The following is a 26,479-nucleotide window of genomic DNA, read 5'->3' on the forward strand; positions in this document are numbered from 1 at the left end:
CGGGTGACAGGTCAAATTTCGTATACATGCTCCCTCACCTATAATGCTATCCTAACCACGCCAGAGGTGATCTCACACACGGCTCACCTTCCATTCAAAAAGGGTGTAATCCTTGGTTCTTTAGGGTGCCATTATTTCGATGCTATACCGTTCCGGATCGGGATTTGACAGTTTAAATAGACTGTGACCACGACCGTTAGCCAGAGTACCGCCTAGAGATCCAACGCCCCTTAATGATAGTGATCATAAACGCACTCTTTCCTCAATCGTGTTTCGAACCCAGTTTTCTTTCCCCGATCATGAATAACAACATTCACCTCCTAGGCTCTATTGCCTTCAGCCTCGGGAGTGGGATAGGAGATAATCTGCCGAAGCTCGGTCTTAGACTCATGAGAACATCTCCAACACCCTTGTCACTATCTTGCCGACGAAGTTGGAGGTGTGCTTGATTATGGAGAACGGTGAGAGCTAGGATCTCGATGCAAACGCCGCCGGCAGGAAAAGCAGGGAGCGCTCCCACGTCCCAATCAAATACAGACACATTTCGAGTAGCATCACTAGAATTATCACACCGAAGCCATCTATCACTTTGCAATACGCTATACCACTTAGTCCAAAATTATGGTAGGATTGCTCCTATCCTATGATTAATCAGGGTGGGTCTTCTGATGCTATACTGTGCTATTCCGTCGACCTGTTTCTCAGGAGGACGAGGCCTGTGACAAGGTACCTTTCAGTCAGTCGGAACATAGTCAGACTGCTTCGACCTCAGCCGTAAGACGAAGCAAATACACACACCCACTCTAGACACCCTCACATGTTCTCTTCATTACTCCCGACAAGGCACTAATGCAGCACGCATGCATAACGAAATAAAGTTAACTATGCACTAGATTATCCATGTCACCATCAGTTGGTCTATACTGATCTTGTTTGTTGGTAGTCGGAGTTGTAATGGGGAAAACTAAGGGTTAAGCTAAGAGGCTCCTTTCCTCTCGTATAAAGAAATAGTGTAGCCCAATACGTTGGCGTGATGCTTCCCCATAATTACTATACCAGAGTATCGGGACGAGTATCGGGACGAGTATAAGATTGAACTCGGAAAAGCCTTGAAATTTCAAGCAGAAAAGCGGCCCGCGCCGCCCGAACCGTGACTCAAGGCCGAGCACTCGTACGGATCGATCTATTAGAGCCTCATATGAAATACTTTCGCTCGCAAAGGTTCAGTCCATGAGAGGTCGAACCAAGCAACAGGTAATGGTGGTGCGTAACCCCATTGTGACACAACATCTCCCGGAACCGAAACCGACGGATTGGGTAGAATGACCCGAGCTGCTCAAAAAAGGGGGGCTTATGACGAATCCACTTCACATTTACCCAAACTTGCGTTGAAGAGGGCCTAGTATATACACTACCCCGTAACGCTGGGAGATTCGAATCCTACCGTACAGTAACACGTCTCCTGGGTTGTATTTTTTCAGAAGCTACTGAGCCCGCCAGGACGGAACCCCATGTATTCAAAACAAGGGCTGACCAATGGGATCGTACAGCCAAGTAGTCTTTAACGAATCAGCTTTCATTCCGTGCTCGGCTACGTATGCGACCGATCATCTGCTGGCAGGGGGGCTCCACCGACGAATCCTACGAGAGAGTATAGAGAGTATACTCAAATCCTAGATTCGCGGCCCGCACGCCATTCCCAAAGCCGACCTCCCGTTCCCCATCCGCCGCAGTCTGGCTAGGCTATGCTTGTTGGGCTATATTGTGATAGCGGCTCTGCTCCCCAGAGGACCCATACCAGCGGTGTTCTTCATCAGGGTCTTTTGCGTAACCCATCATCCGATCTACAACGTTTTCCGGGCTAACCTCGCTTCACGAGGATTTCGATCTAACCCTTAGTATATTCTTGCATATCCGCCCAGACTTTCTACTTGGCCAAAGCATACCCGGGTCACTATAACCCACGATGAGAGCTTACGAAGAACCCCGCACGGGATTTGCTCATATCGTTGTCTACTCCAAGGTTACAGTATATGGCTGAGACAAGCGGATACATCTATACGGCTCTTAACCGTGCCACTATCGAACATTCGTGCATACTGCATACCCATGTCGCAATACTGCTTTTCGACGGAGCCGCCAACATATAGTATCGATCGGATCAGATCATGGCAACAACGCGGCCATAACCCAACTACTAACGCAGAGGCACGAGGTAGCCATGTGAGAGTCGCCAAATGTATATTTTTCTAGGCCAAGAGACATATACGGAATACGTTTAAGCGCCGTAACGAAGAAAATACCCCTGCCACTCACATACTATGGTATCAATACTGGATATGGCCTATACCTTGTTTTTGCCAATACCTCCTCCTGGCTCAATAGACCATGAAGTAATTCTTAGGGGGTGCTGCCAGCTCAGCACCAGGGTATATCATAGTCTAGATCAAGAACAGTTCGAACTAACGAAGAAGAAACTCTTACGTGTGTATGAGGCCTTTTCATATCAGCCCTCAAACTTGGCGCTGCATAAACCTATCAGCTAAACTCCACCCAGCAAAAATAGAAGGCATCGTTACCGCGTAGACGGAACCCAATCAGCAGCTTAAGAGTGATAGCATGGGTTCCCCTATAGCGACAAGGGGTGCTACCGTGAGTCTACAGCAGCAAGGCTATAACCGTCCATCGTATATCTTCTCCCGGATGTAACTAAGCTACATAAGGAAGCCGGTTACTGTGCATAATCATGCAAATCGCGGAACAGAATTCGCTTTCACCTGACTGTTCCGCGGGTAGGTCTCCATAGATCCCACAAGGAGCCTCTGGAGAGTTAGGAACGGTAATGGCAACTAACAGTAACATTAGGCGGCTATGGCAGCAAGGAAACAAAACCGATAATGGTACGTAGAAGTAGGCCGGAGAGTTGTATGCGATGCCCCTTGAGCAAGGCAATTAGACGCACACGCTCTCACTACTAAAATTCTTGGACACCGGTAAAGTAATGCCGGAGTTGGAGTACCCAAGTTGAATCATGATCAGTCGGTATGCTCCGTAGTGGATACCTGCTGAAGGTAGCATGAGGAAAATTCCACGGCCATGGATGGCCAAGACAGCCCAACCCGATGAAGAATTATGTCCATTTGACATTAATAAGGTGGATGCTAGTTGTCAGTACTCCTGGACTAGGCTTAACTATTCCCAACCAGTAACACCGCGGTTCAATCACCCGGAATGAGGCTCAAGGTCAAAGGTGGTGACCTTTACGGCCTCCACGGGGGACGATTTCGACCGATGGTAGTGACATGCCACTTGGTTCATGTGCATTATTTCCCTCCCGACCTAGAGGATGGTATCAACACCCTTGTCAAGCCATACTGCCCGAAACTGCGGTGATGAGCATAGTCCTCTCCCTCTTCGACAGATTGTCGTTGCATACCTTATCTCTTGCCGCATACATACAACCTAAGGTATATGCATAGCGTATAACATACCAAGCCGAAAGATCCCGCTTGACGGATGCACTAAAGATAAACAGGCTTTCACTAATACAATTCCCGCTAGCCGTAGCTGTATAACATAGCAGTCTTGGTACCCAGTAAGAGGCAATATGAATTATCATGTTATTAATGGGTACCAAGAGGGTTCTGCATATTGTATAGTTATGGGTTTAAAGTTGACGAATAGGGGTCGCGTCGCAAACCCAGTCCTCTGGACTGGGTCATAGGTACGGAGTAAACTACTCTGGTAGAGACTAAAGCCATCCTCTCTTATGCTGCCGCTGGCGACAATCTCGATCTAGACAGCTGGCGGATTCTAGGATATGTAACCTATTCGCCGCTACAGTGTGGACGCTGGCGTTGGTCGCGGATCCGACCCGGGGAACAGTATGGTAACATAGTGTTGTATCAAGAAGGCTGACGACAGCGATTGATCCTGATTCTATGGTGTTGATGCTCTGGAACTGATTTTCCATGCTATATAAGGATGGCGCTTCTAATGCCTTTGATTTATCATTATCGAGATGCTTCTAGTATGCCATCAAGCCATAGAAGCATATATTCAAATTGTTTAAGAATATATACTTCCTACACACTAAATTAACTCGCAGTATAACGTCATCGACGAATAATGTCTCCTTGTATTCGCCTCGGGCCCCGAGTCCTCCTTCATGGTAAAGGGGGGTTGAGTGTGCCACAGACTTCATCTTACTTAGCAAGAAAAATACCCACCGTCCATCCTCGGCGTTCCTTCGCATCAGAAGTCAACCGTGAACTGCCTCTACCACCTGTATCACAACCAGCGACCCTCTCCGAACCGGAAGACGAGTTCTGGCGCGCTATTCCGCTATGGAAGGATGTGCCTAGGGAAGATTTTCTGTCTTGGAAATGGGGCGTCAAAGTAGGCTCGACCTCCTTTTTTTCCCTTTCTTTTTTTACACTCGCTAAACGCCTCAGAACGTCGTCGAGGCCAAGCTAGGGCGCGATCGTAAGCTATTAGCCGACAATATGCTAGAATTTCTCGACAATGTCCTTCCAGCCGAGATGCCTCGTCACCATCGTATAGGGGGTATGCAGAGTCGAGACGAGCTCATGGGGGATGTTGTAAGTGGGATGAGGGAGTCTACCATGTCTGTTCGGGTCATGTAAGTACCCCTAATAAATAAAGAAGACACAAGCACAATAGGGGTTACTGGCTAGCAGTATTGTTTCAGCTCTAACTTGGAACAGGCCGTACGTCTTGAGCAGAATGAACTGGAAGGATCCGGCGAACGACCCAATATTTCAGCAGTTTATCCCCTTAGGGTCTATAATGATGAAAGACCATCCCGCGCTCAAACTTGATTCCTTAAACGAGCAGAAAGACTCGCCAGTTCCTGCTGTCGTACATCGCTATCCCGACAAAGCGCTACTACTCCGTATGATTCTACTTGAACGTCTATTATGGCCGCTGCTAACAGCCCCAGCAACCTCGGTCTGCCCAACATACTGCCTCTACTGCACCAGATCCTACGGCATCGGCGCCGACACCGAGCTAGTAACCAAGGAGTCCTTCCGGACCACCCGCGACAGACTCACCAAAGCCTTCGACTACATCGAGAGCCAACAAGGGCTCCACGACATCGTCGTCTCGGGCGGCGACGCCTTCTACCTAGCGCCGCACATCCTGGAGTGGATCGGCGACCGGCTCATCGGCATGAAGAACATCGAGCGGTTCCGCATCGCGTCCAAAGGCCTGGCCGTGTCGCCGCACAGGTTCCTCGACAAAGAGGATCCGTGGACGGAGACCCTGATCCGCGTCTCGGATAAGGCGCGGCAGGCGGGCAAGCATATGGCGCTGCATACCCATTTTAACCATCCGAACGAGATTTCGTGGGTCACGGAACGGGCTAGTTTGAGGTTGATGCAGAAGGGTATGACGGTGCGGAATCAGACGGTGTTGCTTAGGGGGATTAATGATAGTGTTGAGACTATGGGGTCGCTTGTTAGGAGGTTGGCGAGGATGGGTATTCAGCCGGTGAGACGACTCTTTTTCTTCCCTCTCCCCCCTTTTCTCTCCTGCCCCCCCTTTTCCTAACACGGCATAACCACCGACCTACCTACTTACCTACCTATCTACCTAAATCACTAACCTCAACCCCGTCAACCAAAACAGTACTACGTCTACCAATGCGACATGGTGAAGAAAATCGAGCACCTGCGCACGCCGCTGCAGACGATCCTAGACATGGAGTCGGCGATCCAGGGCACGGTGGCCGGGTTCTACATACCCAAGTTCGTCGTCGACTTGCCCGAGGGCGGGGGCAAGAGGCCGGCCGCGCTGCGCGAGTCGTACGATCGGTCGACGGGGGTGTCGACGTTTACGCAGCCGTCGCTGAGGCGGGGGGAGAAGGAGGGCAAGGTCTATAGGTATTATGATCCGTTGGATACGCTGGTCGCTGCGTAGGTTAGGGGCGTGGGGTGTGGGATGAGGTTCTCTTGGATATATACACGCGCGCGCGCGCGTGTGTGTAAGAGATTGGGATTGGTATGGTGTAGTGTAGTGTGGTGAACTAGGTCAGACTGTTTCTTGGATATATTGAGGATGTGAAGTGTGTTTGATACCAAGGCAGAATGGTGACAACACTGGTACATATATCTACTTCTACATAATTCTAAGCCATAGGCTTTTCCTCACTGTATATCTCGTGGTCAGTTAACATTATTGATATGATATGCTACCGCTTTTATATGATTACGAGCGTGATAAGTATCCTCCCTAACTATAGGTACATAGACTAGGCATGAGTGGATGCCCTTAATTATATATCCATCCTTATAGTAGACATCAGCTCTAAGCTCTTCTGCCTTATTATGATCTCCTTCTTAGTGATATCGTTAGTTTATTTATTAGTGCATTGGTCAAGCATCATCCTTACAATTAATAAGTCTATTGTCTTAGCTTCCAAGCTCACCCCGGATTTTTCAGTCTTGTGCGTTCTTGCCATGCATATATAGTGTATATATCAGGATGGTCTGGTCAATGCGTAGCTTAAAGAGGAAGAAGATGTGCGTTTCAAACGCGTGCGATAGCTTGAGCTTTAAGTTATCGCGAGAGTAGATCCCGTCATAGCTCACTACCGATAGTCTCCCCCTCACGGATAATGATGTGATGGCATGTTGCCATGTGCCCTCACATATGTATGTACAGCGCGCTTCCGTGTTTTTAGTTTCTGATCGAAGCCACTGTACATAGCCACCGTGATCTGAGACTAAGAGCCTCTAGCGTATGATAAGTTCATCTTAGTTACATACTTCTAGAAAGAATACGACCCTGGTCGTTTCTCAGAGTTAGGGCGGGCGCTCATTAAAAGCTAGCTAGCCGAAGGCTGAAGGGACCATTCGGCAACTCGGCTGCCGTGGAGTAGTACGGGTTATACACAGCACCGTCTCATCGTTTCCAGGAGTCCGGCTACGCTGAGCAGGCTCAAGGTCGACGGGAAACGATACTACATCGAATTTATGATGCAGGGGCGGGAAGAAGGCCTCAAATATGGGCCACGAGATGGTTTGGCATTGATTGTAGCCGCACAACTATACCTATATTACCTATATTATCACAGGGTCTTGCGCTTGGGGTCCGTGTTTGATTCAGAAACATGCCGTACTGACCGGAATATACCGATAATTGACAAGGCTTAAGAACAGAACTAACTTAGAACTAGGTAATGTATAGTTAGTCGTTTAGTTATGAGTTGCGGTATAATGCCCGCAAGGTGGACAGTTGACTACATAGCAGTAGGTACTATGTAGAATGATTGACCTTGATATATATATTAGAATAGTTTAGTCTCTTTTGCAATAGTATAAAGAGGGCATTCGTGTGTAGATAGATAACCGCCGTAGCATCAGTGATGGCGATGTGGATGAAACAGGCACGTACATATGTGGGCTGGTTGCGCCGCGGCAAGGACTGACGATAGTTTACACATCATTCCTTTAATATATCGTCATACATAACAGTTGAGCACTGAAGGAAGCCGCGCGCAGTATCACAACAATATTAACGTCGTGCTCACGCATACTCGGCATTCAAAGAGGGATGTAGTACAAATGTAGAGTTTCTAATAAATTGAATGAATGCCGTTGATGGTGGAATGCGCGTACATAATTACATAACTTATTGTTCCTGTTGTGCTACGTACAAGTATGTACTACCTCTACGAGGTAGCTTACGTGGGCATAGGAGGCGTACATAGGTACACCTGCAGGCCCGGAAGCACAGGCCCAGGGGCACAGGAGTCCCAAGGTCCAAGCTCCCTAAACTCGGTACGGTGACTGGATGACAAGGTGCTGTAGTGTATGCCCGACTTTATATGGACGGATGCTGATGGAGGTGGTAAGCCACGTTTTTGATAGGTGGAACCCCACGAATTGTTCTTCTTTCTCCAGTTTCCTTCCTCATAGGGGATACGTCGTTCCTGGCTTAAACCTAATACGGACTAGACTATTGTCCCCATCAAGCCATCCCGCCAATAATGATTTTTAGTCACCAGGAAAGACCAAAAGTACCTTGGCAAGGGCTGGCGAGGGCAAAAAACGGTCAATACCTAATCCTAGTCAAGGTTTCCTAGTCAAGGTTACGGCTGGGATCCTGAAATTCCCAGCATTCGGGAACCGCACTGTTAGGCACTTATTCTAAGCACTTATTCCGAGCACTTATTCAAGAGCTTCATCCCGTGTGATACTGCTACCCATTCAGCCATTCTACCCATTTGACGCAGTGCCTGTTCTCTCTTTTCTTCTGGTCTTTCCGGACAAATGCGCACTGGATCAACACTGGGTTCAATTTTATCACTTGGTACATATCTAGGTTACGCAATTCGTATTGTTCATTACATTACGTTCAACTCCTTTCTCTAAACCAAATCTTCTTTTCCTGCTACTTCCATCAAAGATTGTGTTTTTGAGGAGCAATTATGCCTTCGTGGATCTAAATCTAATTCTATATCTCCCGATTCATCTTAAACTTTAGATAATGGTTTCTGGCGTCCGAACCAATTAATCCGGACCTACTACGTTAATTAACAATGCAGCGGCATCGCGCAAATAGCAAACTCTCAGGCGAAGGGAACTATCCAGACATTCAAGCGGCCCGCCCCAATACTATTGTTGACCTACGTAGTACGGTGGATTATCACAACAGCCTTCTCGATCAGGCCCGACAGCAACACGAGCTGGCGCAACCCCCGAAGGCGCATTCTCACCGAGGCCATTCAGGCCGAAATCATCATTCGCTTAGTTCACTCCGACAATGGCTAGGCACGACGGTCAATAGCAATAATACGGTTAGGAAGAAGACTAATATAAATGAGCGGGATCATCTTAATTACGACATGGCGCTACCGCCGCATCCACATCTCACGCGAAAGGAAATTGAGGAATTTGAGGCTCTTCCCATAGCCATCAGGCGAAAAGTGAGTTAGGATATTTTTTATTTTATTTTATTTCTTCATTATCTATCTATCTATCAATCAATCAATCTTTCTTTACTATACCATCGATACTACCTTATGGTTGGTTACACAAGATGGGATGATAAAGCGCCCAAGTGAGGGGAAGACAAAAAAAGGTACGAAAGGGAAAGAGGAAAAGACGATCGCAGGTGTTTACACGTGTAAAACGCGACTGCACTCTAGACCACATACCACATACTTTCGTCCTTGCCGTCCTTGCGGGACTGGAACGCCTTCGGCACTTTGTGGGGCTTCTCATCTCTTATTTATTCCCTCTAGCTCAAAGTCCTTTTTCGGATTGGATAGTCTATAAGACTAGATTTGCAGAGACGCGCCGACGCAACTTTGCGTGGCAAGTGCTTCCTGCTTCCTGCCAATTGGGATATTCGTGCCAACATTGGAAAGGGGGGTGCGAAGGAACGTTGGAAAACAAGTCGCCAATGAAGTCACAAAGCTGTTCGCTTATAGGCTGCTAGCTAAGCAACATCGAGTGGGCAGGCGCAACTACCTTGCATATTACTGCATATTACAACTGCAACGCTCTGAACGCTTTAGGCCACTGCCAGTGCAAGCCTGCGTTCTTCATAGCACTTCTTGCATGCATGGGTGCTTCCTTCTATGCCAACTATGCCCGTTCCTGCAGCACGGCACACTTTCACCCCTTCCCATTACATATTGCATAACGTTATTACCCTATTACCTGAATTCTAAATTCTGCCTTTTTCTACCAGTCATCTTCAAGCTCTTGAATGCTTTTACTAAATCTTTGTCCCCTCTTTTCTACAGTATTTCTCCACCTTGGAGCGTTTACGTCTTGCTCAAACTGTTGGTGTCTTGGACCCCTCGAGCCCACCCGACAAAGAACTCCGCCGGCATCATCAGCGTCGTGGAGCATCGCTCGGCGCCATCGTTCCTGGTAGACCACTAGAGCGACCGACTACCTCTCCAACCTCTCAGGACAACGTATTCTCTGCCGATTGCGCGTTCCTGGCTAAGCTTCCCGCTAAGATTAGAGAGAAGCACCTGACTAGGGAGGAGCAAGTCCTCGTTGCTAGACAGTTAAGGCAGAGTGTCATATTGGATGCTGCCGACGAGGCATTCTTCAAAGCCGGCCGTCTTGCGAACAGACGCCCTTCACCACCTCCAGTCTATACACCGACCTTGTCTTCATCAGAGCGACCTAGTATGGAGTCTCTGCTAAGCGACAATGCTTCCGCTGGAAAGCGCGACTCGCTTTACGATAGCTTCCGATGGCTAGACGAGGAGGAGGATCTCGACCTACGACTTGCCATCGAGGACTATCATGTGAATCTGAGGGAGTCGGCGCCTATGGCTCCTAAGGACACAAGGCCTCCTTCGTTCCGTCGACATATGTCCTTCTCCAAGGTCCCATTTGGTCGCACATCTATCTCAAGTCGACCCGGGACAAAGGATGCGCAACAACCACCGCCTTCTGCTAACTCCACATCTGCTACCTTGGTAGGCTTTCCGCAACCCGGACGACGAAAATCTAGGGCGCTGTCACTTATCACTCCGAAGCATGCCCCCCATAAATCGATATCCTCAATTGACCCCGGCGCTGCTCATTATCAGGATCCCGAGGCGCGCTTGAAGCTGCGAGTATACCTAGCTTCGCCGCAGAAGTTTGATGAAGCAATCGAGTTTGGTTTCCCTTCGAGTGATTCCTCGGCAATTCCATATAGGGATTTGCCAAGCGCAAAGGGTCAATCGGATGGGATATTTTCTCCGGACTCCGAGAAGTTCAAGACATTCCTAGAGGATGATAAATCATCTATTTACAGTGACGATGCGTCGCTACCGGATCCCGAGTCGCCTAGAACCCCCGACGCGCTGGACAAACACGATAAGTCGCTTCAGCGACCTCGCACCAATGACTATCCATCTAGGCTTCCAGAAACTTATGCACAAGTACCTGCAGCTTCCCGTGAGATGACGCTACGCATGACGCTTACGCGACCCGATCTACGGGCCTGCGAAGACAATTTATACGGGTGGCAACAAGCGCCACGACCGTATTCCAGCAAACCGTCGCAAGTACTTGCATTTCGCGACGATGCTCCTACTTCTGCTCCGTATACCAGCCACGGTGCTAAAGAGAGCATGGACAAGATTTTCGCGGATATCGACCACGAGCTCGGTCTTCCTGCTCCTACGGATGGCAATGTGGTGAAGCGCTTTTGGAATCGAGTACGACGAGGCTAAGCTATACAGATATATGCTAGCTATATGGAGAATGATCAATCGCAGCGGCCAACACACTCCTCATGGTTACGCGACTTGCCAACGTAAACCTTCTCTCACAATGACGTTTATTACCTATCCATCTTATTAGACTCTTGTTCTCACGCCGGTCCCATACTTTTTCACTATTCATTTTGCGAAACGAACCTCACGCCCAACAGTCGCGGAGGAAAACGAATGACATAGGATTGCGACAAGCATATCCAAATTGGCGTTCATGTACATGGAAACACAATCAATCAATCAATCATTGCCTGGAGTTACGAAGGGGTTTTGGCGAGGTATCAAAATGTTATCGACCGTTGTAAGGCCGTTTTTTTTGTTTTGTTTTATTTACAGGGCCCGGTACGAGACATGTCAGGGAATAGCAGGAGTAGAAAGCAACAGTGTCGCAATTTCTGAGAAAGTCCCCCTACCCCTATGATAGATAGTCTATTTTATTACCACGTCCTGTTAGACTACTACTTGGAAGTTGGCCCACCTTACAGCATTAGCTAGCTAGGTAGCTTTATGATTCCAATACAATGTATCCGGACCGAGGTGTTCGGGACCGTTGAACTTAACTCTTTTTTTTCTTCGGGTGTCCGATGGCAAAAATCAATAATTCGGGAAGTGTGATACGTAGGCGCAGGCTGCTAGTAATAGTATATGCACTATCGGGACTACTTAAGCCCATGTAGGTTGACGTTGGGTATAGATCGACTAGGCGTGCCCGTAGGTTCATGCGGGATACGTAGATCTCTCAGCTCGGAGCGGTGGAGAGAGAGAGTTGATCATCAGATCACCTGCATGGCTAATCTATCAGCTAATCTATCACGGCCTTCTCGCGCCCATTATGTACTAGCAGCACGCGAGTTTTGGTGGCGGGAGAAAAAGGAACTAAGGTAGCGTAGTTGTTGAAACGTTAGCGTACTAGCAGGCGGGTATAGAGGAATTGCGTCAGACGTATTTAAGCCGTTATTAGTCAAGATAGGTGCAGGGCTATTTATTATAGTCTAGCTGTTTTAGTGGTGTGCTATGGCATGGGTGTAGGGCGTTTAGTTTTAGTCAGTGTATAATGGTGGAGATGGACTGAAATACATATGTAGGTTAGAGGTATATATTGTATGTATTCCGTAGGCAGGTCGATATTCACCGCGTCCTGCAGGTACGCGTACTCTTCCAGTACTACGGATCACATTATTGTACATTACATTACATTTATATATCGATGTCATACCGTACTCGCCGAGTCGTCTAAACTTACTTACACCACCTACGGTACGGATATGTAGATACACTAGGTAGGTTAGGTCGTACCAATCTATATATGTAGGCGGTTGTCTAGCTTCGGCTTGGCGGCGGCGTTCTTCCATCTACACTACCTAACCTAGGTATGTAAGTTCTCGTGCGCTTAGCGGCGCCATAGGTTCGTGGGCTTTGGGGGAGGCTGGCTGGACCGTCTGTGCTTCATATGGGCTGACCGCTAGTACATAGATAGATGGAAGGTGTGAGATAGAAGTTAGATGGAAGATGGGATACGGGGCTTGGGAGGCTTGATAGAAAACGGTCTACATGTATGTATGTAGGTACGGAGGTAGTTCCGAGGATTCAAGGAGCGAATATACGTGTAAATATTCCTTGCTGCGTGGCGCCTTGGATTATCGAAGGTAATTCAACGCAATTCATTACCTAGGTACACTATTGTACAATAAATACATTAATAACTCAGCACCTTGGAGATCTCAACTTGGATCTGGCTGTACCTTACACGATGCAGCCAGCGATCAATTGATTGATTGATTGATTAATTAATTAAATCAGTGAAAACCACAATATGTAAATACATCATAATTACTAAGTTATACATATGTAAATAAACATTGCATAAAATCAGTCCAACAACAGAAGGACGGTAGAACACGAAGAAGAAACAAATGGAAAACAGGCGTCGCGTGTAAGTCCCAAGGAACGCTTGACATTGGCGTAGTATCCTGGTATCCCGAGCCCCGAGCGCGCTATGCCGGGGTAGGGGGTGCAAACGTTCAGGGGGGTTACCGGTTTGGGTTTGTTCTGTCCTGTGTGGAATGGATATATACTACACTGTATAGAGAAATACCGTAGGTTAATGAATTTCATCATTTGCGCGACGACGATTGTACCGCGTCATATGTAATAAGTGCTCTTACATATAGATACTTGCCTATGCATGGATGGATTTATCGAGAGTATCAAATATACCACATACATATATAGAACCCCACGGGGAGATAAGGCTGTTATATAGGTAATAACTAATACCTTCCATATTAGTCGTAACATTATGCCTAAATACTTATATAGATTACTTACTATCTGAAAACTAAGTAGTTATCTAACCTAAGTAACTAACCCCTATTCCTTGAACACCGTATTCATATCGTGCATAGAGCATAGGAAGTTTCGTAGATGGTTTTATTCAGGGGGCATAATCAACCCGTTCTACCGGACAAATGCAGGTGAAATCTATTCGTCTACTCTGTTCTACATCTAGTTATAGTTAATTTAGGTAGTTTAATCCAAACAATACAATACCTCCAACTAGCATATACGCAGACTTGTTGTCTATTGTCCAGCTTAGGTACGGAATAGAACGGCATCGTCGGGTCGGTAGGAAACGATACACAAGCACACAAGCACACAACACATGCCATCCCATTACTCCTAAACCCTGAGCAACGATGCCAAGTAAAGAGTGAGAAAAAGAAATCGGATCCAAAAGCTATCTTTTCCATCGTGTTTGCTACAAGTACCAAATCTAGACGAAACCGGCGATAACTTTGATAACTCGGCTTCTCTAGCTTATACCACTACCGTCACCACCATCACTTCTCATCTAGATCATGACTTTCCTAAACCCTACCGGTGCGCCCCCTAGTTACAAGTACATTCCATTTCATTCCTTGCCTGCCCTCAAAAAGCATGAACAACAAGGTCTCGTCGCTCACGCATCGTCATCGCTATCGTCGCCGAGAAGCTCACCTTCGTCTTCGTCAACAATGGCATAATCGCCTCTGCCTCGGGCAAAGCTGTCTCTCGTTGTATATCTTCGCTGGTTGCCCCCCCGTAGCCAGCTGTAGCGCCCGCCGCTGTCACTTCTGCTCCTGACATTTTCTTTCACCGTGCGCCATAGGCTGCCTATCAAAAGGGGCAACGCACCAATCACCGCTACCACGGCAGAAACAGCCACCACCGGGTACTTAACCAATGGCGAGTTGCTATCGAGGCTACTCTGCTCACCGAGCCGAATCTGCCCAAATTTACTTTGCCAGTTCTGGTAAACCCACCAGCCAACCCCTGAGGCGACGCCCAGAGGAATCACCACGGCGAAGAAGATGCCGATACCAGAAATGCCACGAGCCTTCTCGAATTCCTCCTCGTGGCCGGGGCAAGGGTGTGGCCTGAGCACTTTGTCTGCCTCAAACCCGCCCTGACAGGTCGTCAAGGGGATTCGGCGGAAGCCGCTGGGTTCGTAGTACTCGAATTGGTCGGGGTTGTCTTTACAGACTTGCTCGGGGTCGAGCGGGCGAAGACCGTCGACAAGTTCGCAATGGCCGTGGTTGTCTAGTTCGAAGTTATAATCACTGCAGCATCATAATTAGTACTCATAAACTAGTTCGTGCATATTTAGCTTCCGTCCTTGTACTTACCACTCAAAGTCTGATCGAGTACATTCGCAGATCTCGGTCATGTATAGGGGCTGAAGCTGGAAACTGTTGTAGCATTTCCTGTCCTTCTTTTTCCGTAGGTAGTAGTTCTTGTGGCCGAATAGACAATGGTTCTCCTGCAGAGGATGCTCCGGCGACCATAATTCATAGTCGGACTTGTCTAGGTCTTTATCATCTTTGCACGGCTCACTCGCCAAACCCGAAAAGTCGAGATTCACGGTGAGGAGCTTGTTCCCTTGGTGACCCCAGACGAGGAAATTCCTAGACGAACCAGACCGCAGCGTAGTGATATCCGTGATGACCATGTCATCGTCCGAGAACGTATAATCTTCCCAGGTATCACCCCGATCGAGCGAGTAAGATACCGTCTTGGTTCGGGTATTTCGTTGCGCAAGAACCACGATGGACCCTTGGTCGCCAAAAGTCCACATCCAGCTTCCCTTCTTCACCATTTTCCAGCTGAGGCCGGCGTCGGCTGTCATGAATGTGTCTGCATCTTTGGAATCACCAAGGACAGGGCCAACGTTGCCGATGCCAAACATGATGCCGATAGCTGACTCTGAGGAATATGTCTTTCCATAATCCACTCGTTCGGTGTAGCCATGAATGTGGAGAGCGCACGACTCATCGCCGTTTTGACTATGGCAACTAAAATCGTTGCCGTCCAAGTCTTGTTTAGGAGGCGGGAGGAATGCCCACTCGGCGCCGTCGTTGTGGCTGATTCGCGTCTGAAGCCTTTTCGGCTCCGAATCGCTATCCCTGTTCTGAACCGTATTGACTAGCACGACGCCTTCCAACCCAAGCATCTTCTCGAAATCTACAAAATAGTCGTTGTCGCAGTTGACGCCCGCTACACTAAGTACGTAGGATGTTCCGTTGGAATTACTCTTGAGGATCGATCCAAACTGGCGGTTTTCCTCCCCATTAGTTGCAACGAATAAGTTAACTGCGTGAGTCGAACTTTCTAGAACGGTATATGCGTTCGTATGCGGAACCTCGAAGTTGAACGGGAAGTGGGCGGGTGCGTAATCCCGTCCGTTTAAACTGCTAAGTGCGTTGAGCACCTTACCCGACTCCGTTTGATTCTCTGTAGCAACCACGATGAACTCAGCCATAGTTGCGAAATTGCTGACATTCTCCAAAGCGACGCTCATCTTGTATCTCGGGAATTCGTCACTATATGAGAGCTGAAGAGGGTTATCGGCTTCGTTGTCCTCTCGTGTCCTTGCAAGACAAACTATTTGCGTCGTATTGCGGAACTTGTACGAGGATGAGCCTGTAAATTCACATTTTTCTACGTACCGCTTGATCGTCGACCAGTTATCACCACGGTCCGTAGAAAGAGAAGCTTCAAGGTAGCAATTGCCGTTGTGACATTTCTTTCCGTGCCATATGAGCCAATCCGGCCGATCCGGATGGAACGAAAGGGGTAACATCCTTGATTTAGTGTCTGGCGGATCCCGTGGTTCGAAATAGTCGAAATTCCGTCCCCTATCAACAGTATAATAGACTCTCTTGTCTTCTGTGAGGAAGAAAGCCCTATCCTTGAGATAGGGGTGAGTAGCTATCCTATAGATCTCGCTACTGGGAAGCTTAGCTTTTGTCCAATTCTTGCCGTGATCGCGTGTAATAAAAATATCCGATGCCAGCGCGTACGAGGATTTATATGGTCTAGCGATTATGGTCTCGCCATCCTCCTTCTTGTTCGACTCGCCCCGCTCAAGGTAGTGTTTCTCGAATTGATCAAAATCGCCCTCAAAAGGCCATTGGATATGTTCGATCTTATCACTTCCCGGCGCAGTCGGCGAACCTTTAGCCTCCGAGCACTTCCACTCCTTCTGTTTATCTTTCTGGTCACCTCCAGGACGCTTGCATACATTTCCGGGAATGAGACGCCAACCGGAAGACCCCATAAATTTCTCATCTGGATCATCAGTCTTACAAGCGCCCTCCGGGAGTGTAATAAGGCCGACAGGTTTACATTCGTCACCATCCCGCACGAAGTTGAAATCGCACTCGAAATCGGCATCGGTACACTCGCAAGGAGTAGACTCCGGAATTGGATCCTTGAACTCTTGCTTGATGAAGCAGTTCGCGTCCTTCTTCCGTCTGTGGTATTTCTGTGTATGACCCATCACACAGCTTGGTTTGCCATCGTCGTCCACACGCGCAAACCAGTCTTCCATGTCACTTTCTTTGCAGGTATTCTCATGCAACCCTTCAAAGTCAATCGAGATGATGTAGAAGCCGTCAGGCGATTTCCTCGATCCCTTTCGAGCGGTGAGGATGAACTTCAGGCTGGTCGAGTCTTGGGTAGTCGTCAACGCCCAGGGTGCAACCTTTAGACCGTCCGGTAGTTTGGTTGTCTCCCAATTCTTACCATGATCCAAGGAGTACTTGATCTCATCTACATCAGCTTCCTTGCTATCTCTGATGGCAACAAGAATAGAGCCTTGGTCTCCAAATTCGTATTTATGCGGACCCTTAGGACCTTCAATCCATGTCCTTCCAGCATCGTCCGAAATGTAGAGGTGCGAGTCCCAATAGCCGTTGAGGTGGCTCCCATGGTTGCCATTACCCATTACGAGACCTGGCGCTGGGCTTGAAAAGACAGGGCCAACATTGTTCATTTCCGTAACGGAATGTAAGTGAATTTCCTCGTCGCCCGTCTTGACAGACTCAAAGGTCCTCCCGTCGTCGAAACTAATCTTGGTCTTGATCTTCTTCTTCTCTTCTCCCCTTTCTACTTCCTCCCAGTTATCTACCTGGTTGATCAAAAAAATCCCTTGGATGTTAGAGACCTTCTCGAAATCGACGTAGGAATCCAAGTTGCGGTTTGTATGCTCGGCATTCCTAGTGAAATACGTCCCATTTGAGTTACTGGTCAGTAAGGTACCCATGGGGCTGGACAACCGCCTGCTTGTTCGGACATCTACTTGGATGCTATAGTTGGTACTTTCCAATACGGTGTACGAGGCTTCGAGGAGAGGGTGGTCGTGAGGGAAAACGGCACGGTGCCAATTTTCAGTATCACCACTCACGTACAAAGCCATCTCAGCCGTATTACGCGAGATGGTAGCTACTAGAAGATACTTTTTGACCTCGACTATGCTCACAACACCCTGGACGGGATCGCGGCCGTTTAATTTTGGCTCTTCTTCCTGAACTGCCCCATCGGCTTCTTTGGCGTTGAAGTAATTATCGGAGATTAGGAGGCGATTTTCACTCCGAGGAGAGAACATGCCACCTCTGACAATGCACAATATTCTATGCTTATCTAAATCCTCCTTGCCAGTTGTAAAGAGGGGCGATGTTTTAGCCCACCAGCAACCCTCAGTACGTCCACGAAGGAACTTGACTTGTTCGAAGCCGTCGGTAGTATACATTTCGAGATCTTCGCAAAGGCCCTGGCATTCCATACCGGTAAATAAGATCTTGTCCGGATCATCGGCATGGAAACTCATCCACCGACGTGCTACGGCTTCTTCGGAAGTACTCAGGTACGCATCGGTAGAGAAGGTCTTCCATGTTTCACCTCTATCGTGTGTTTTCCAATGAACGTTCCCACGAGTCAAAACATAAGCGCGGTTTGGATCGTGTGCGTGCATAACCAAGGCGACGGCCTTGTCGTGTTCGATCCCTTCGATCTTGGCCCAGGATGCGCCTCCGTCGGTCGATCTCCAAATAGTACGTCCTGAAATCTCTTGAAATAGAACAACATTAGAGTTCTTAAAATAATGTAAATTGTCGGGAATATCTTCGAATGGGGTAGCGACGATGGTCGGACCGTTCTCGGCGTAGGCAGTTGAGGCATACCACAAAAGTGTCGTCAGAAGAAAGACGGCTGACCATATCGAGGCTGAAGCCCCCGAAGCTCCCCTGGCCCTCATGGTTGCGTTGTTTGAAGCGTCACGCAGAGGTCATGACAAAGCTATTCACCTCTATGCGAGGAGTAGTCTTCAGAGGATCGATAAGGGCGAACGCTAAAGTGATCAGATGAAGCAATCTTGAGACTAGCTCGATGCTATGTAGGGATAGGCTCTAGGAGATGGTCGTGCGTTGAAGGGATTTATCGATTATTTTGGCAGAAAGAAAAATAGTAGATTTGTGTTGTTAGTAGCGACGTCAGATAGTGATCACTGCGTTAGGTGTCATCAATCGTTAGTATGTATGTAGGAATGTAGGTATGTAGATGTACAATACTTAGTTGAGTCTCAGCTTTCCAAATGCGCCGCGCGGACATTTCAGGGATCCACGTCGCAGCTACCTTTCGTAAGTACGATACATACACTAGGTACCTATTGAAAGAGCGCTAGGATTGGCTCTCGGGATGCCAAGTGGTGCAACTAGAGTCCACTAAGATAAGCCAATCGTAGTGTAGATAGAGCTATTCTTATTTTTTAGCTCAGCCCTTGTGGCAAAGCATCAGCTGTGGCTCAATAGTGCCCAGTAAGAGACTTCTAGGTGGTACAGTTTTAGTTACATGTGGTAGCATTCCACAATCCCCACAAAGGTTAGAAGTTGATGAATATTTTCTACTTTCAGAGTATAATAACTATAGTCAGGTATGGTGCAGTTTAGAGCTAAGATGAAGATGAAATAGTGTCATATGCTTTGAGTATTTAACTATCTAATAAGGCAGATACTCAACTTAACTAATACCTGTTGCGGACTAAAATGACAGCCAGAGTTCTTAAAGGACATTTAAACCAACACAACATGAGGGAAGAGTGGACGAAACAACTGTATAATAGAGATTTTCTTACTAATGTAATTGATACGCTCCCGAATAAAGCCAAAAGTAATTATCTTAGTTAAACAATCTCTAAAGAAGCTCACTATTACATAACATTGATAGGATAAGATAGTTAAACTAAGCGTACTCGAAACTATCAAAATTGAGTACGACTTAACATGAATAAAACAAAGACGTCATTGAGGGGTCGTAAGTTCTACTTGATAATATGTAACTAGAGTAGATTGAAAAAAGCTTTGTTCATTCGTGTAAGGTACCTACATAGGTTAATCAAGTTGTATAGGTATACTTGTACACTTTAATTTACAGTGTTCAGACTGTGAGGACAAATGCCCCTCTATTTCCTTTGAAACAGGCGGAATCCCGTAAGACTGAAACATAGCTTTCCAAGAATGTATAGGCGTATTTTTCATGCTACCCACATATGTGCATACGCGCATGCTAGATACGGCACTAATTCCCGGAGTGCGTACCTAATGTATGCAACCGCTTTTTGGGACCGGCTTGCATTCGAAAAGAAGAGAAGAATAAATACCTGGATATAGTTAGGAATCATCGTGTACCTATCATCCCGATTATCTCAACATTGTATAGGTAGGTATAAACGGTATTGTACCTTATCTCACCCGGGACTTACTTTAGTACCTACATATGCAAGTAATGGGCCTAAGAGATAGACCCAAAAACTTGCCCAAGTCGGGGTTAAGGCTACGGTGGGGACTTTATTTGATAAACTCCTTCACCCCTCGCCCCACTAAAATAAATTTCCGGGGCACTAATCGTCAACTACAATACGACGTAGCCTTCTCAGCCGTACTCGAGAACTGAAAATATCACATACGTTACGCGTAATAGTTAGAGCAGCAGCAGCCTTTTTATATATTGAGAATGATGATATACTTGAGAGATATCATATATTATGTAAGTGTACTCAAATACCATATTAGATATCGATATGTCATGACCTTGGAATCTTCCAATGTGAGTAGGTAGGTAATCAAGGTCGATAAGGTAATGAAACATTACATGTATGTTAGGTACATCAGAGCCTAGGCAACGGCCCTTGGACCTTGGCAGTAAGTAAACAAGATGGGTTGAAATAGTGAACTCTACCTACCTAAAGTTTGTATTGCCCATTTAGTGCATGCTACAGGGGAGGACAGGACGGGCTAAACGTGCCAGACGGGGTTGGGGGATGTAAACAGAATGCAATGCGACAAGCGTCTCATGCTCCTTCCATTTTATTATCTCTTACACTTTTCGGTACGGTAGGGAAGGCAAGTACCTAAATAAGCACAAACACGCTTCATAGGTTCCTGCCGCAATTGCATTTCTTTATTTCATCCCTGGTCTAACCGTTTACCGTCTGCCTCCTGCCTTCTGCCCTAGTGACGCGCGACATATTCTTACTATTCTTACCCCTTCACAACTATTTTTCTTTTCTTCCCCTTTTCTACACATCTTCATCCTCTCCATCCCACACCCATCTCGTCTCCATAATCCTCCTATAGTACTTTACTATAGACTGTGGACTGTGGACCGTGGCTTTAAGCACTTTGACAACATCACTTTACAATCAACACGCATCACACAAAAACGCCCGAGTCAAAATATCAAAACGTACCTATACGCGTCGACTAAGCCAAACATAAACTACCATGGCGCTGGCGGCTGTCTACAAGCAGTTCCTTGCTGCGCCGAACTCGTCCCAACTAGCGGACGATGCTTCCCTCCACTACATTACCACTACCTCTAGTTACAGAGGTTCAGCCGAAATACTTAAGCACCTCAGCACTACGACCAAGCAGCTCAAGAAGAAGAAGATGGAACTTCTTGCAGTCATAGAAGGTCAAAATGCTATTGCCGCCGAGGTCGACACTGTACTTGAGTTTATCACCAGTGGTGGACCCTATCTACCTGGTCTCGACGATAACTTCCTGGCTGATCGTACTGTTTATATTCCCATTGTAGGTCACGCTATATTGTTCCAGCTATTATTCGCCCAAGACTTAACTAATACGTGATTTAGATGCACATCGTCACGTTTGATAACAACGGCAAGATTCTGCAGATCCGCCAGTCCTGGGATCAAGGCTCCCTGCTCAAGCAGCTCGATGTTATCGGCAAGTCAGGTCGCAATTGGCCAATTCGTGACAGCAAAGAACAGATCAAGTTGATCGAAACTTGTGTTAAATCCTCGAGCAATGGCGCTTCCAGTCAAGACCCTATTGACCTTGCCGTCCGTGCTCGTGGCAATTCGAACAACGCCCTACGCGATCCCCACGCTTCGCTTGCCTTGTTCGCTCCTCGTGAGGAGTCTGACGAGAGCATTGCCGCCGTTATCTCTCCTAGAGGTGGAGCCCGGCCGCGACAACGCGACATTGTGGAGATCTTAGGTGACGAACCGGTCGAAGGTCCTGATCGCGATCGATCAGAGTCGCCAAGCAAAGCGATTGCCCCTAAAGCTGGCGGTGAGAAGAAGTTCCAGCCAAGCCGCCTGTTTGCGGATGAAGAAACCTTAGAAGAAAGTGACCCGATCGAAGACGTCGCCTCTCCTAATCGTTTCTACCGCCCCAATCCCAAGAAGTTCAGTCACTTTGACTTCGACGACGGCTCTAACGAACCTGAGCAGGTTCCGCCACCAACCGAGGCAACCCCTGTAAAGACCAAACATACCAGTCAATGGTCTTTTGATGACTTCGTTACCCCGCAAAAAGTGAAGCCGTCTAAAGTCTTGCAGCAGCAGAATGTTCGTCATTGGGGAAATGAGGATGATGAAGTGTTGGATAGTCCAGAGCGCAAACCCGCACTTCCTAAACCTCGTCGTGACGCCGAGACCCATTTCGAATTCATAGATGACGGGGTTCCTAGTGGTGCGCCTCGTGCTGCACGTCCCCGCGGCGCAACGCATAACAATGGGCTTGGCTTGTACAAGAACAATTTGTACAACGAGGACGGAAATGGGACGCCTCCTGCCAGTGGGCCTCAACCCCTAGGAGCCATCACGAACTTAAAGGATCGCGGTCGAGATTTCGAATCCCACTGGGACATGACGGACAAATCGCCAGCCCAAAAGCCACAGTCTAAGCCCGCGGTGGGAGAAGACCGCAAAAAAGCTGTCAAGATGATGGATGCTAACTGGTCGAACTACGATAAATCCCCCGTACCAAAGGAAAAGGAAAACAAACCTATTAGCATGGCCAAAGGTCCTGGACCTGACGGCGAGCGGGGGATCCATATCGGTGGTGACGGAATGGGCGGCGGCAAAGGCTCCAACCGCAACTGGCTATTCGGCGATGATGATAACGACCAGAGTGCTACGCCAGCGCCCAGGAGAAAGGCCCAGGCTGCAACCGCTACAACCTTCAATTGGGATTTCTAGGTTATCTAGCATAATTCCCGACATCGGAAGAGAAACTAAACCAAATGATAATAATGCGAACATTACCAACTATTACGTATGAAAACGCCTAAATGTCGCTCATGAATTACGAGAAGAATGCCAAAAAGGAGCAAGTCCTTTTTGTGTCTACGAGGCAAGAGTTATAGGATATCCTCTGGACAGGTGATTGGTCTTTGAGGTTTGGTTGAGTATAGGTTTTTTTGTGAACTACCTAGCCATATTACGGCACCGCGTTAGATCACTATTGCAGCAATAACAACAAGTGGCGGAGTTGACGATACCACGGCCGGAATTATTCGAGCAACTTGGTTTGCTGCTGTTCTCCTAGCTACGGCTATACAATTGCCTTTTATGTGTACATTCTGTCGGCTTGCATATAATTAATTTCCTTGATTCTTATTAATTCGACCCGATACGAAATGAGATCAGAGGGATGTTATCCTTATATCCCTATGTGAGGCGTGACCATGCATATCACCTCAGTAGTTACCTAGGTAGTCTAATATGGCAGCAAGCGGCATTAGATCCTAGACTTAAGGAACACAACTCGACAGCAACTATTACCAGAACGCAAGCATTATTGTGTAAATCACAAGTAGTTGTGCTTCTCGACGGTTCAGACACAATATGGGACTAATGATACTCTACTTCAAGGTGCCTTTTTCGTACATCTATTTAACCAATGCTATCTATGTAATAGATCTAGGCATAATCTCTAATATTCCGTCGAAACCTTCCGTTGGTCAAGGGAATATATACTACCGGAGTCTTAATATCAAAAACCGCGATACACAAACAGATCATAACAAAACGCCTTGGTCCCGTAGTATCACCTGTCCCAATACAATACAATAGGCCTGAAATCCCCTTTCGACGACGACGACCTAGATCTCTTCCTTAGATCGCCGTTAGTAAAACGCCACATTCCAACCTTGTGGCGGTCTATAAAACCGATAGACCAACAACCCAATAAAGAAAAAGCAAAAAAAAAAAAAAAAGCAGCGCAGCATGAATCATAACAAACCCCTCCCCATACTCAACACAAAAACTTATACATCCTCTTCCACTTGGGCCACACCCTCCTCTCCTCCGCCTCCTGCGCAAGCAAAATCGGGAGATTAAAATCTCTCCGCCCCGTATCAATATCCATATCAGCGACTTTAATAAACGAGGTGTGCGCCCAGTACCTATGGGCGACGTAAAACACAACCACCACCGGAAATGCCATGTACTGCAGGAAGAAGTTCTGCGCGAGCTCGCTAGGCGAGAGATTCTCCCAGCCGACGGGACGAGCGCCGACCCAGAACTGGGCGATGAGGACTAGGATGTTGAAGAAAAGACCTAGGTAGGACCCGAACACGCCGCATTGCGATTTGAAGGCTAGCTCGCGCAGGCTGTGGCCTCTTAGGGTCCAGGCGCGGCGGAATCGGATGTGTGCTAGGCAGATGGAGGCCCAGGTGAAGATGGATGAGAGGCCTGATATGGCGACGAGCCAGTCGAGCACGACGCTTTGCTCGTTGAGGTCAGCAAGGTAGGCCAGGAGGCCCATTGAAGATGATATTATGATGGAAACCAAAGGCCGTCCGCGACGGTCGACATATGACAAGATTCTCGGCGCTTGTCTCTGGTCTGCTAGCGCGGCCAGGGTTCGTGAAGAGCCAAACACGGAAGAATTCCCGACGGAAAGGACAGCGATCAGGATAACGACGTTCATTACCGACGGCAGGACCTCGATGCCTGCATTCTCGATGGCGATGACGAAAGGCGACGCGGCCGCGACGGCCGATCCGGGGATGAGAAGACGTGGGTCATTGTAGGGGACGAGCAATCCGATGAGGAACAAGGCCACGATATAGAATATAGTAATCCGCCAGAAGACCTGCTTGATAGCAGTAGGCAAGGACTTGCGCGGATTCGCCGTTTCGGCTGCAGCGAGCCCGACTAGTTCTGTCCCGGCGAAGGCAAATGCCGCCGTGACGAAGACGCTGCAGAGGCCTTTGAAGCCATTGTGGAATGCGCCCGGATCACGCCAATATAAAACCCCTATATACCCGCCTCCTGGGACGCCTCCGATATTCAAGACGATCCCTAGTAAGCTTGTACCGGTGAAAAACGTCAATAAACGTATAGGCTTGTTAGGTAGAGCAGTGGTAGAAGAGAGTCAGTCTTACATGAATCCAATAACAGCAATAACCTTGATAAGGGCGAAGACAAATTCAGCTTCGCCATATCCCTTGACACCAAACAGGTTGATGGCAACAACCGCGATCAGGAATATCGTCACGAAAATAGCTTTATTTAGATCGGGATTCCAATACGTTATAGTTATCGACGCGGCGATGATCTCGAGCGGTAGCGCGACCAGCCATTGCAGGGCATAACTAGAAGAGGCATGTAAGTCGTAGTCACCTCATATGACTACTAGTTATATTATACCTAGAAGAATGAAAATGAAAGGAGAAAGGACATACTTCCAACCCATAGCAAACCCCCACGACGGGTCCAAAAAGCGCGTCGAATACGCAGAGAAGGACCCAGCAACCGGGAACGAGACAGCCAGCTCGCCAAGAGCCTGCACGGTGCAGTATAACATGCACCCGATGAACAGATACGCAAGCAACAGCGACGCCGGGCCCCCAACCTCCAGCGCGCGGCCCGAAGCAACGAATAACCCGGTCCCTGCGCCATTGAACATGGTCAGCTTATCTCCATGCGTAGCCAAGATACGATAGGAGGGAGCGAGCACCCACCAATAGACCCTCCAATCGCAATCATCTGCAAATGCCTCCCCTTCAACTTCCTCGCAAGATGCGACTGCGCAGTCTGCAAATTCGCCGCCCTAACATCATACCTATTCCCCAACGACGACCCCGACGACGACCCCCTCCCCCCTCCTCCTCCTCCTCCTGCCCCTCCTCCTCTCAGCATCGGCATCCGCAGCTGCGCCGCCTCCGCCGCATGTATCGCATCGAGCGGGTCCTCGGGCGTAACGCGCTGGTTCGGGTCTCTCCGGAACCCGTCGACGATGCGATCCAAGAACCGCGTGCGCGACGACGACGCCACCTCCTCCTCGTATAGCGGCTCGCGCATCGTGTAGCTGCTCCCGGGCGCCAGCGAGTCCTCTTTGATCGGGAAGATGCTCATCTCGATGTCCCGGTTCGACGACGGCATGGTGGGTGGTGGTTCATCGCGCGCGGGGGAAGTTGCCGATTCGAAAAGTTGGTTCGGGGATGGGGATGGGCAATTGCGCGCAATTGCCAAGTTCGCGATGGTGGTCTCTTGTCGACGATGCGAACAAACAAGTGTCGTATGTAAAAGTCGCCGTGGGGTTATTGACGGAAGCTGGGAAGGTGGTTCAGGGTAGCTTATCGGCCACGCGA

At 48.1% G+C, this 26,479-nt stretch overlaps 5 protein-coding genes across 5 annotated transcripts; 3 read left to right on the forward strand and 2 right to left on the reverse strand.

The window, feature by feature from the left end:
• Positions 1 to 4,128: 4,128 nt before the first annotated feature.
• F5Y00DRAFT_272801 (kama family protein) lies at positions 4,129 to 6,177 on the forward strand (the record flags this gene model as incomplete). The annotated part of the gene is made up of 5 exons (XM_048013053.1): positions 4,129 to 4,398; positions 4,491 to 4,642; positions 4,728 to 4,915; positions 4,964 to 5,514; positions 5,653 to 6,177. 5 exons carry the CDS (start codon positions 4,129 to 4,131, stop codon positions 5,941 to 5,943), a joined length of 1,452 nt encoding a protein of 483 aa, XP_047861540.1. The 3' UTR covers positions 5,944 to 6,177.
• A 1,978-nt stretch (positions 6,178 to 8,155) lies between these two features.
• Positions 8,156 to 11,812, forward strand: F5Y00DRAFT_245985 (uncharacterized protein). Its single transcript, XM_048009066.1, has 2 exons — positions 8,156 to 8,953; positions 9,779 to 11,812. The coding sequence occupies exons 1-2, from the start codon at positions 8,567 to 8,569 to the stop codon at positions 11,213 to 11,215; spliced, it is 1,824 nt and encodes a 607-aa protein (XP_047861541.1). The 5' UTR covers positions 8,156 to 8,566; the 3' UTR covers positions 11,216 to 11,812.
• A 1,918-nt stretch (positions 11,813 to 13,730) lies between these two features.
• On the reverse strand, positions 13,731 to 19,157 carry F5Y00DRAFT_245987 (Oligoxyloglucan reducing end-specific cellobiohydrolase). The gene is made up of 2 exons (XM_048009067.1): positions 14,923 to 19,157; positions 13,731 to 14,856 (listed from the first exon to the last, which is right to left on the reverse strand). Exons 1-2 carry the CDS (start codon positions 18,828 to 18,830, stop codon positions 14,217 to 14,219), a joined length of 4,548 nt encoding a protein of 1,515 aa, XP_047861542.1. The 5' UTR covers positions 18,831 to 19,157; the 3' UTR covers positions 13,731 to 14,216.
• A 2,197-nt stretch (positions 19,158 to 21,354) lies between these two features.
• On the forward strand, positions 21,355 to 23,078 carry F5Y00DRAFT_265419 (uncharacterized protein; the record flags this gene model as incomplete). The annotated part of the gene is made up of 2 exons (XM_048011784.1): positions 21,355 to 21,663; positions 21,726 to 23,078. 2 exons carry the CDS (start codon positions 21,355 to 21,357, stop codon positions 23,076 to 23,078), a joined length of 1,662 nt encoding a protein of 553 aa, XP_047861543.1.
• A 966-nt stretch (positions 23,079 to 24,044) lies between these two features.
• On the reverse strand, positions 24,045 to 26,470 carry F5Y00DRAFT_165696 (amino acid permease). Its single transcript, XM_048004777.1, has 4 exons — positions 25,850 to 26,470; positions 25,571 to 25,778; positions 25,271 to 25,480; positions 24,045 to 25,195 (listed from the first exon to the last, which is right to left on the reverse strand). Exons 1-4 carry the CDS (start codon positions 26,268 to 26,270, stop codon positions 24,136 to 24,138), a joined length of 1,899 nt encoding a protein of 632 aa, XP_047861544.1. The 5' UTR covers positions 26,271 to 26,470; the 3' UTR covers positions 24,045 to 24,135.
• Between the last annotated feature and the right edge of the window lie 9 nt (positions 26,471 to 26,479).

Source organism: Daldinia vernicosa (genome assembly GCF_022497035.1).
Source record: "Daldinia vernicosa strain CBS 139.73 unplaced genomic scaffold F5Y00scaffold_54, whole genome shotgun sequence".
NCBI classification, from domain to species: Eukaryota; Fungi; Ascomycota; class Sordariomycetes; order Xylariales; family Hypoxylaceae; genus Daldinia; species Daldinia vernicosa.